We start from the raw sequence: 12568 nt of genomic DNA on the forward strand, positions 1-12568 counted from the left end.
GCCCCATTCTTCAAAAAGAAAACCCTCAATGTTCCTCTTTTCTACCAATTACCGTTGCGACATCTAAACTTTTGGAACTTCTCTTCACAGACGAGCTTGAAAAAACATGTTACACTCCACCACATCATTTCGGGTTCAAACGAGGAACAGGATGTACAGATGCACTTACAGTCGTGACAAACACTCTAATTGATGCAGAATCGGCGGGGGAATGTCTAGCTCTTGCTAGTCATAACGTCAAACGTGCCTTTGACTCGTTAATACACCCTGCAATGCTTCTGAAAGCTGCCAAGCGAGGGCTAAGCCCTGCAGTTATTCTCACACTTCGGGACATGTACTCTCGACTGCGTATTCGACTAAAATTACCGCCCGATAAGAATATGCCTCCAGTTGCTCGAAAAAAGCTCATTCCGGTTTAAAAAGGTGCACACCAAGGAGCAGTTTCTTCACCTGGTCGAAATAATAATTACGTCTTTGACGCTCAGGATTAATGTCCCTCCTCATTAATTTTATCGTTAAGAAATCTATCGCCATTTTGTTATGCTGACGATGTTCTGAATCGTAGTCGCACCCTGCAACGAGTCAGTGATATTTTTTCTATCCTCCGAGCGGAATACCTTAAGCTTGGTCTATATTTCAATTCTGCCAAGTCAAAAATAGTCCTTTTTAACTGGAAGAACGATCTACTAAATTCAGTCAAGCTTAGAAATTCTTCAGTTCACTCTGTCGATCCACTCGCGTATCTTGGTCTCACTATAGGTACATCTATACGCCATACCCAGTACCTCCTTATTGAACATCTAACCCAAGGACTTCCGCCTCTCATGCGTCAATAATTTCCTGCAATTTCAGTTTCAACCGGCATTCGCTAGCTAGCCTTTTCCATGCAATAACTCTCCCTCACATTCTGCATATTTCACCCTTTTGGAAACTGTTGACTAATACTGACCGAACTAAAATACGTTCACTCTTCTCCCGTTTTGCAAAATATTTACTCCGCCTTCCACCCTGGCAAAGCAACACAAAAATTGTCTGTCAGTTTAAAATTGCTGACCCGAATATTGCAGTAGCTAGAGTAATAGCTAAACACAATAAAAAAAAGTAAATATTACTGCCCAGGAGTGGTATTTTGTATTATTTCAGTAGTTCGTGCCATTTTTTTTTCTTTTTTTTTAATTGCTTATTTCGTATATTGCGCTATTCTTACTTATGTCGTTGTCGCTTGTTTCTTCTCTTTTTTTCTCTCTCTTTTTTTTGCTCCGTCTTGTTCAAAACTTTTTTTTGTATGTCTTTGTCATGACCTTATATCGTGCAGTAATTTTTAAATTTGCTACTAATTCATGGTTTATTTTTATTCGTAAATGTCGTTACTATGACAAGAGTTAGTGCAGTAATCGGTTTCTTCTTCTTCTTGTGCTTTTCTTTTTCTTATTTTTTTTTCTGTGTATTTTTTCCTCTAATTAGTCTTATCATGTTATGTGAACGGCGAGTGTTCAATAGATAAATAAATAAAAATAAATAAATAACAAAGGTCTACATACATTACATAAATAAATATGAAAACTTATTTGTGATAGGTTTATTGGCATACTATTTTGTACTGGTTAATCATTGACGATTTTACATATCAAACTCCATAACGTATGATTTCACACAGCAATGCGAAAGGCTCATCACCAACATCCTGCAACCAAGAATTAGGCAATATGCCAAGATTCACTTGCGGGAATGCAGCTCAGTAACGTAGAAATGTGGAAGGCCCATTACCAATATGGAAGGCCACCAAGAAATTAACACTGTTCCGAGATTCACTTACGGGAAGATAAGCCCCGAAACCTAAGTTCTTATATAGCAGTGTGAAAGGCCTATTATATTCTGCAACCGAAAATCTTACGAACGGAAAACCTTCTTGAGGTTTGAAAAATCCCAACATATCAAATAATTTACTATATATTTAACAAACTTTCAAGCCTAAGAAATAACAGTCCTGTGTATATCCTCGATAGTTATGCTATACTGCATCATCGCTGAGTTATTTAAAAAAATGTGTACCTCATTATTTTGTGAATACCATTGCTCAGTACCTCTTTATATGGCCAAAGAGAAGCAATTACTTTCATCATAGCATCAGGTAAGGCAGACGGTAAAAGATGTCGAACAAATGAATCCCAAGCGTTCACTAAGTCTTCGTGGAGGCCCTGAAACACCGCAGAAATAATACTGAAAAACTAATTTCAAAACATCAATGCCAAATACAAAAAATTGCCTTTTTGCTTCAAAACCTGTTGAAGTTGAATTTATAAACTACTTTAAACTTATGCTCACGAGTTAACAGCAATAGTCCAGATGATATTAGAGAAAAAAAAAAAAAATCATTTTACTCGTTTTAGTAACAAGACGCCCTTAGCGGAGAAAAAAAAAATAATCAAAAAGATAAAAAAAAGAAAGAGCAACAAAGAACAAGAGGAAGCTAAAACTAAAAGTAGATCTTAAAATAAACTTAATGTATAATTAAGTTGCTTCTACTCAATCAATAATCCTAGGTTTACTTTTTTTTTGTACTTATATCTCGTAATTTATTTTATGTTATTGGTATTCCTGTCGGTGCTTAACATAAAGATTTTTTTCATATTTTGCATTTTTTGTAATTGCGACTGTTTCCTTTTTTCTTTTATCCCGAGGCATGGTATTTCTCACATACGTACAATGTCTACAATACGTTTTCCTTAAATGAACTTTACAGGCCGAAAGTTCTGTTTCTAAGGCATTTTCTTTTTCTCTTTTTCTGGTTTGTCATGGTTGGTCAGGTCAACTTTAGATCTTTTATTTCAAGCCAAATTTTATTGAAAGTTGACTAGAAAAAGTCGAATGAACAAAATACTTGTTACTACTTTAGCTAAAAGCTTTATGGCATTTAAAATTTTCTCTGGTGCTTTCGGCTTTTGCAGAAAACCAAACTAAAAACGATTTCAATCCTATTATCATAACTAAAAAGTTCATTGTAGAGAATAATAAAGTTCGCCACTTTTTCTCAATCTTTTTATTTTTTCCTTCTTCCTTCATTTCAAGTACAAGTATGATGTGGTAGGTTAATTCTGAAATATGTTTCTCTATACCACAGGCTATTTAGACTTAAAAGGAATACAGAGTGCTTATTTTGCCTGATTTTCATTTATTTACAAACTTAACAGTCGCAGGTTGCTGCGATCTCAAACGAAAGGAAATTCAAAGAAAATTCCCCCAAGGAAAATCGGCTCCACATAATATTTTCCCTGCGGTAGATTCTCCCATGTCCCTCGAAAAATTCCCCTCGTGCATTAATAACAATCGAAACTTTAAGTTGCAAAATCTTTGAAACAATTCTCCACAGACAATTACCCCCCCCCCGGAAAAATATCCCCTGAAAAATTTTCCCACATATAAAATAACGATCGAATTTTTAAATTCAGAAGTATTTTGAAATATTAGTTTAGGATTATTAACACACCCATCAAAATTTGTTCGATAATAAATATTCAAGAAATGTGAATAATGTGAACGAATGCAACTATCAAGTATTTTTGTTCAGAAGTAACTAATTCCAGTGATTAAGAAAAGTATTAAGAGGTCCTTGGGGGGGGGGGGTATTGTGACCAAAACCTTTGCAAGAGTGCACTCAACAACTTAAAACTTAATAGGAAACTTAAAGTTTCCTGGAGATGGGATGAACAGTACAGTAATGCGTACAAGATATACATACACGGAGATACATTCATATATATATATATATATATATATATATATATATATATATATATATATATATATATATATATATATATATATATATATATATATATATATATATATATATGTTACCTGAATGTAGAAATTCCCTTGGTTACTCAAAAGGACTCAGTCAGCCTTAGCATTTAAGGATATCCCTACCTCACTTTACAGGTTCTTTATGTGCTCATTACGCAAAAATAGGTTTATCGACATGCATTTTTTTTTATCTGAGCAGTTTAATGCATATATCTTAAGGTTAAGTAAGGAAAAGGAGGCTTTTAAGCTTTTTTTATACAATAATTTTAAATTAAAATACGAATTACAATTTACAACTAGAATGGGTTTATTTTGAAGTAGTAATCGATTATTTTTCAGATATCCTTTTTGTCGCCTATATTTCATAGACTTTAAAACATTATCCCTTATTTTTTTAACAACTTTGTTTCCTAAAGCCTTATAGAAAAAAAAAAAAAAAAAAATCAAAAACCTTGAATAATATCTAAACTTATGAACTAAATTGTATTCCAAAACACTTTTCAACAATAAATTAAATTCTATCAGAGTCAACACAATAGTGTGGACTTAATAAAGAGCAAAGCGTCTGCCTTGTATTCTTTGTTTACTTAGTTTTTTCCGGCTACTTGATATGGAAGGGATTGTCGCAAAACTTGGGAGGGATTAGAAATCCCTCAATCGATTAAAAATGGAAAGTTCTAGTCCCCTTAACAAGGACCAAAAGTGACTTAATGATAAAGACCCTTCCCTGTTCCTCCTATGCCTCAGTGCCCATGGCATCCGATGGTAAGCTTTCCAGAGGGCCATTTTTTTTATTATAATCAACTTGTGAAATAAATACACCGCCATAATCAAATTGACCACAGAACCCCAGGAACAAAGGCCCAATATTATGCTAATTGTCCATGGTTGACGGATAGGTTTCATAATAGGAAAAAGATATTGGTTGGATCTTGACTCGCAACTTTCACAGATTGTTCCTTAGGTACGGAGGAGCCTACATAAAATAATGAAAGAGTGCTAAAGGGCCGGGAAATTTTATCTCCGTAGCATAAACTTGCACCCGTAGTCCCCAAGGCTAAGGGCACTCTAATGTATATTAAAAAATTGGTTGGGGGACAACACCAGCTTTTTCTTTTGATCAGCTTAATGTTTATTTCTTTGACCCTTTGGGACAATCAGACCTCACTAAACACAAAAAATAAATAAAAAAAAATATTGGTGATCCATAAATTGAGCCGAAGATCTTTTCTTTTTTCGAAACGGCTTGACAATACATCCGTAGCTCCTGGGCCAAGGGAACCCAAACAAAAAACACAAGCTGGGGGTATGAGCCCCCCTAAAAAGGAATTGGTAAGCGGCCAAAAACACTTTCTGTTGGTTGGATTGAAAATTGTAGAACAAATCCTTGTGCCAAGGGAACCGCAATGCACAAGAAATAACCGAAAAAGGATGTAGGTTAATCCAACAATGGAATACAAAAAAAGCTAAGGAATTTCAATTTTTATTTTATGGTCAACAATTCATATAATTACACGAAAGCTGGTAAAACTACAAAACAACAAGGACAAAGAAAAATAAGAATGAATAATCATTTGAGAGCCAATAATTTCACTGTAAATTGTGAGTCCAAAACTTGGCTAAAAAAAAACTCTTCTATTATAAATCGGCTTGACATTCAGTAAGGCTTCAAGCAATTAGGAGGGGGGGGGGGTGATATCTCTTCTCTTAGTTTGTTGTGATTGCTGTTCACGTTTGAAGTGATTATCCATTTTAATTTCGCTTCGTTCTAAACTATCTTTATTCATTTTAGTAAGTTTGGTTAGTTCTTTCGTTATACAGGGTGACCCAAAAAGATTTGTGCCCATGAAAATTTCAATTATGGTTTTGATTAAAAAGCTATTTATTTCAAATTACGACCACACATTAGTCAGTTTATGGCATTCACCAGAGTTTCAGCTATTTCTATCAATTTTTAGTCAATTTATGGCTTTAAAAAAATAGCTTTTTAATCAAAACCATAATTGAAATTTTCATGGGTACGAATCTCTTTGGGTCACCCTGTACTTTCTATATTTGAAACGGGCCATAAACTTGTATATTGATAGAAATTATGGTATCTTTTTCTTAGACATAATCTCCAAATCTCTAAATTTCTCAAAACAAAATACAGATCTTTCCACCATCCTTTAAAATTCTACTTACATCCATGTTCTTCAAAGCTACGCGCAAAGTGGAAAATATCTTCAAATGGAAAAGACTGACAATTCTTGGTCCAAGGATTTTAAACATTCCAGGAAAAGATTGAAAGATGGTTATTTTCAGTGACCGAGGCATTGGCTGCCCAAACTTTTGCATAAGATGCTCCAAAACGCCAAGAAAACGGATCTGAACATTCTCAGCCTGAATTAAAAAAAAATGTATAAACAGATGAACAACGAAAAATTAAGTCGATGAATAACATTTCAGAGATGAATGACAACTCAAGTTAGTGCACGGTATGCCCATTAATTAAACTGAAGACATTAATACGATCATTTTCAACACCCGCACTTAAGTATAAAACTCTTCTATTATTTTGTTGATCAATTTTCTATTTTTAATTATTTTATTGATTACAAGCGCGACATCAGAGTCTAACGAATCATCAGAAACTTAAAAAAAAGTGCACGGCCGCTTTGTAATTTCGGCAAAGCTTGGAAATTACACAGTAAAAAATGTTTCGGAATTATGCTCCAGTAACGACACAATGGGTTCGACTTTTTTCTATGCTGTGAATTTCAGATTATTGGGAGAAAGTAGCAAGAGTCTAATTTCGGCAGTTTTACAGAAAGATAGGACCTCAAGGCGGATTGAAGAATATGGTCATTTTCTACGTTTGGGACTAGGATGAGGAATAGAAACACATGTGGCTGCCTAACTACGATGCTCGTCTCATTAATTCAGAGAATTGGAGCTTTCCTGTCGCTCCTTCTTAAAGTGATAATATAAAGAATTTAGCGTTTGGACGAAAATCAATTTTAAAGTGAACTAATGTATTTTAACTCGTACAAATAACCTTTTATGAAATCAATAAAGGAGCATGACAAAATTTAATTTTTGTATGTGTACTGAAATTAGCGTACGAGATAAGCATTTCGAAGATTTTCAGGCAGTGACAGCTTAATTCTAGTGAGATTTACCAGCACAAATAGGATAAGGATAGCCCGAAACAAGCTGAGCCCTTATATAATCGAGGGGTTTCCAACTACTAGAAATCATGTACACCAGGCAACGTGTACCAAGCATAGCGAAAATATGCCATGCATTGCAAAAGTGTGCCAAGTGTAGCGGAACTGTGTTAACCATAGCAGGGACTGCGCCACGAATTTTCGATCTGTTTGCACGTTAAAAATGTGAACCAGGTGGTGGAAAGTGGGCGGCCCCTCTGATCCAACTAATATTTCTCTTCTTCTAAAACTATATTTAGGAACCATCTTAACTTTTATGCTCCTAGAGCTTGATTTACTTTTCTTTATATTCTAATGTTGAGTAAGCCTGTTTTTTCTTTGCTTTCTCAGTTTATGATTCCTTGCTTTCCTTTTTTGGTGTGTTGTAGTGTATTCTCTATTTTCTCAGCTACCTTTTGGTAATTTTAGGCCCTCAACAAGCTAAGCCACTTGGACCAAACAACCGCTAGTAGTTCTTGTAAAATATTTTTTTTTGTCTTCATGAATAAATTAATTGATCAAATGTGCAAAAACAAGCACAAAGACAGAGTGGGCCATGGTCCCTCAATAATCCCCCCTCCCATTTTTGCTATACAATTTTGTTACAGAAGGATAGGCAAGCTGTGCCTTATTTGAAGAAGAATCCAAAATTATTTGTAATATGTAATATTAGAGGTAAAAATGGGCACACATCCCCTCTAAAATCCCCACAAACCGTCAGCTTTTATACAGAAAAACCGTACCACCCTGTATCAATAACAATTACACAAGAATTTTCAATCTCTATTGTTGCAACATTAAAGTGTCTAAGAGACCCCAACAACTCCACCTCTCACCATCAATTTGTGGCTGTTTAAACTGTAATCGCAACTTGTGCTTCCAATCAGAGCTATTGGAGGAAAAGAGAATATATATGGCTCCTTCAAAACCCCTCACATCCTTATCATTTTTTTTTTTTTTTTGCTCAGAGGCCGGTATGTGGCTTCTTTTTTTAATATAATCATGCAAGAATTTTCAGTGAGTAGAAAAAACATGGTGTACTCGTAGCAGATCCTCTTGAAACTTACGGGGCGAGCACCATGGGATTTTGGGATAGAGAACTGACTTCACAGAGGACTCCACGCTTAGCCCTCTGGAAACTCTCCCGATTGCCCTGAAATTTGATTGGCAAGTAGTTATTCGCAAGGAGACCTTGATAAAAAGAAAGTTATACATTTGATCTTTAGAACCCAGGTACTAGCAGAATTCAAAGCGTCTTTCTCGGAGATTTCCCGCTTGGCTTGTGAGCAAGAATTGTAAAGGACATTCATCTTTAAAAAAAAAAGGTGTCACATAATTGTCTTCCTTGGGGAGGCTTTTATCCTTTCCCGATACACTTGAGGGTAAAAGTTTTTGTCTTCAGTCAAGTGGCTACACAATGATTTGAAAAAACGATGCAATGCAATGCTATTTGCAATGAGGGGTTATCAATAACTGCGGGTAGGTGTACCTAGTATTTATTTTCAGATCCTTACAGATTTACAGCTTCAGCGTTTAATCGAAGAGAGGAAACAAAACCAAAGTGTTGCTCTCGCAATACTTTACTCGGCGAAGCCGAATAAAGGTTGCCGCAACACCTCACGTTGCCCATGCGACGTAGATCTAGTTTTAGTTCATTATTAACGCGATTCTTAAGGACACCGGTTAGTTTGCTTTGATTAGGGATAGAATATAGTGTCTCACCATGGATGTTTAAATTAATGTGAAGTGTGCGTGTTTTCTGTGCAACAGAAAAACTGTGGAAAAATTCGAAGCATTAGTCATATTGTGGAAATAGATGAATCTTTGTTTACAAAAAGGAAAAAATAATGCAGGATGAATCTTACTGCAGCTGTGAGTGTGAGTGTGCAGTATGAGTGTTTAATCTTGATGTTCTCCCTGAAACTACAGCTAACAAACTAAATAAACACCTTGCTGCTGCTATACAAATCCTTCCTGCTCCTATGTAGTATAACGAGTCTGCATGTAAGATGTGTTTGATATAATTATTCTACATATTATGAAGTAAGAATTGTTTTCTAACTTCATTCTGTCCGAATATTCTACCCCCCTCTCCCCTAATGGACACATATGTAGCCCAAATATTATATTTCCCAGATCTTCTGTCATTTATCTTTATCTTGTCTCACACTAAGTTGAAAGAAAGTAACGAAGAAACTGCTTCTACAGTGCGTCAATGAATGAAGAACTTGACATAGGCAACAGCACTAAAGAACTTATATAAACAACGTAAGCACTGGGCGACGTGCATAACTGAGCAAATTTACAGTGAGGAAAAGTTTAAGGAAAAAACACTAAAATTAAAATAGCGTCACAAAACACTGTTTTTTTTATTATTATTTTTTGCTTGTTTATATTTAGCAAGGGCCCTTTTAAATAAAAATCTAAATATTACTCTTGGAGATATCCTAACTTAGGATATTTGAAATTAATAAAAAAATTAATGTTTGTTTGCTAGAAATATAATCTCTCTGGCACCGACAGGAATCGAACCTCGGGACCCACGATTCGCAGGACCGATTACATCCGCTACACCGGTACCAGAGTAGTCGGTTGAATTATTTTACAGGGTTTTGATAAGTCGAAGAATCTTAATTTGCTCATTAATTACTTCCTGTTGTCCTGTAAGTTCAAATCTTAACATCGTGTGGAGGGGGCAGGAGGATGGCGCCCCTCCCCTGGAAATGTGGGACTGTAAAGTAATTATAAGGAAACCAAAAAAAGAGAGAAGAATAGGGGAAACCATAGAAAAATGTGTGTTACCCCATTGTTGGCTGCTTGTCAATAGATTTTGACACTTAATAACGAGAATATAAGTTCTAATTTGTGATTGAGTGACCCCTTTCCAGTTTTCAACAATCGTTTTTTTTTTATATATGATTTGGCTGATGTAAATAAAAAAAAATTAATACCCCATTGTTGGCCGCTTGCCAATAGATTTTGACATTTAATAACGAAAATATAAGTCCTAATGTGAGATTCAGTGACCCTCAAGTTTTCAACAACCATTTTTTTTATATGATTTGGCTGGAGTAAAAAAAAAATCATTAAAACCTCCATAGTAATGAATGGTAAGTAAAGAACAATCCTTGTCAATAAAGAAAGTATAAGAGCCTAACTATTGATAACATTCAATCAAAGAATCAGCTTTTTATAGTGATCCTACATATTTATTTGTTTATTAGTAATTAGAGTAGTAATTAGCATAAGAAAGTTCGTATAATTACAGAAATTTTGGTAATTATAGCTATAAGGGGTAATTTCGGTAAAAATGTTTATTCAGGAGTGATTATATTTATCTAGTTGTCTTCCTCCTTTTTCTAGTGATAAATCCTTCTTGACAACAAGGAGCATTTTGTATATTACACAATCCTTGCCCCGGAGCTGTGGGAGGCTGGATGTACTACTATTAGACATCTTGACCTTTTTAAAATACTGATCTGTATATTGGGGAGAAGGGATTCAAAAAGACAAGGGAAACTTGTTGCATTTCTAACACTTCGTCAATATTTTCAAAGGTTTTGATAAGTCGAAGAATCTTAATTTGCTCATTAATTACTTCCTGTTGTCCTGTAGGTTCAAACCTTAACATCGGCACCGGCAGTGGAGGGGGCAGGAGGATGGCCGATTTTGCAATTATTCCTACAGCGTTTGTGTAGCAAACAATTCGGTCATAAACATAGAATCAAATTGCTCTTACCATCAATAAATCGGAAACTAGTAATGGGCATGATACTTGTGAGACAACATGACGTATTTCTAGCTTGTAAATGCTGACAAAATTAGATAACAGATAACAAAATTACTTTATACTGTCTTAGCTTGTCTACCTGGTTTATTTTAATAATAACCATATTAATTGAATGTCAGGTAGTAGAAAATAAAGTTGATTTTAAGAAGAAAGACCGTATTTTGATGTGCCCCTAAGGATTTTCTCAGAATTTTTTTCTCAAAGAAATAAGTATTCATGGAACATGATTTTTTAGAGGTTTAGTGAGGTTGGTAATCACAGCATTGAATCATTATAAAAAAAAAAGATTCAAATTTTTTTTTCCTGCAACCCCTTTGCCAGAGAAGTCAACCTGAGGTTGATGAAACAATTCACACTACTGGTAGCACACATCTACCTACTATTCAGTCGCTGACTAGCCAATGTCGTAAACTGTGGATATCAAAAACACGGCAGTGGGTCATAGGGGTTGCCCCAATAACATTTTGGTGAAATCCACAACCTGAAATGACACCCAAATTTTATTACTCAAATAAGAAAAATGTTATAATATTTAATAACTATTTCAACACGAAGAAGAATCAAAATTAAATAATACTATCCCAATGTCATTTCAGGGTAGACTTACAAATGGGCGTCATCAGCAATAACATCAACAACAAAACCGCTTTGATGACAAACATCATTTAGTAATGTTAAGCATTTATATAGAGGGAATAATATACCCTTGTTTACCTATCATATCGTCAAAATTTGGAATTCTGATCAAATTTTACTATTTCAAATCCAGCCGAAGATTTGACATTAATCATTGCCAATTATTAAGGCAATTACTGTCAAAGGGCAATAGACAAAACTAGTCAAGACTGGGACATGAATCTAGTTAGGGCTAATCTACCACTAGCGCGAAGAATATCCAACACAATTTTATGTGTCAAAATAAAGCCCATTATTCATTGACATATTTTCAGACCCTTCTCTTAATTAATTCCACACAAAAAGTTCCTAAAGAAAGCATGAACGTTCTAATTTGAGTATCGGATGAAAATTATGCAAAAGTGACAGTTACCGTCCAGTTGTGTCTATGATAATTTTAAATTAGTAGTCGTTCAACTATCTAACAGAATTTGTAACTGAATGATGAATCAAAGGGGAAAAAATAATGAGACAAAACGCACGATTTTATCCTTTTCGGCTATAGATATGACTGGATGCTGTAATTTCCCACTTGAATCCAGTGACGCTAGATAGGCCAGCTCTTCTAGAACTCTATGTGGGGCCATAGCATTCTGAATCATCAATTGGTATGTCAACAGATATCTGGTAGAAGCTCGCATTTCATTGAGTCTAAAACCATTAGAATGAAGAAAGGTTTCAACTTGATCTGCTTCACTTCGGCTATGGCAAAGGATGACCCGCGACCAAATAACAGGGAAGCCATCACGAAGCATATATGCTAATAAAGATACAAAATATCTCCGTCAAAATACAATGTGCCACACTTGAAAAATAAGCAAATTTTATATAAAAACTAACTTAGTTTACTAATTGCTGGTTAATTTTTTCATCACCAAAGAATTCTCACCATAAAAAACAATTTGCCTCTTGATATGACTAAAAATGGGCTCATATCACTTCAAATAAAGAATGTATCCGGGATTTCTGTTAGGGGTAAGAGGGGGGAAGAGTTACAAAGAAATGCACCAAAGATTTGTTTAAATGTATTTCATCACGTTTTTTTAAGTCAGAGAAACATTTCAAGAAGTTGACCCCCCCCCCGAATAAGGCCTTGCTTCGGATCCTTGCT

At 35.0% G+C, this 12568-nt stretch overlaps 1 protein-coding gene across 1 annotated transcript in view; it reads right to left on the reverse strand.

The window, feature by feature from the left end:
- The window catches only part of LOC136031307 (serine/threonine-protein kinase atr-like), a 76721-nt gene that overhangs the window by 45841 nt on the left and 18312 nt on the right, over positions 1–12568 (reverse strand). The window contains 3 exon segments of the mRNA XM_065710763.1: positions 2053–2198; positions 5989–6186; positions 11940–12217. Coding sequence (XP_065566835.1) covers positions 2053–2198; positions 5989–6186; positions 11940–12217 — 622 coding nt within the window.

This window comes from Artemia franciscana, chromosome 9, assembly GCF_032884065.1.
Source record: "Artemia franciscana chromosome 9, ASM3288406v1, whole genome shotgun sequence".
Taxonomy (NCBI): Eukaryota; Metazoa; Arthropoda; class Branchiopoda; order Anostraca; family Artemiidae; genus Artemia; species Artemia franciscana.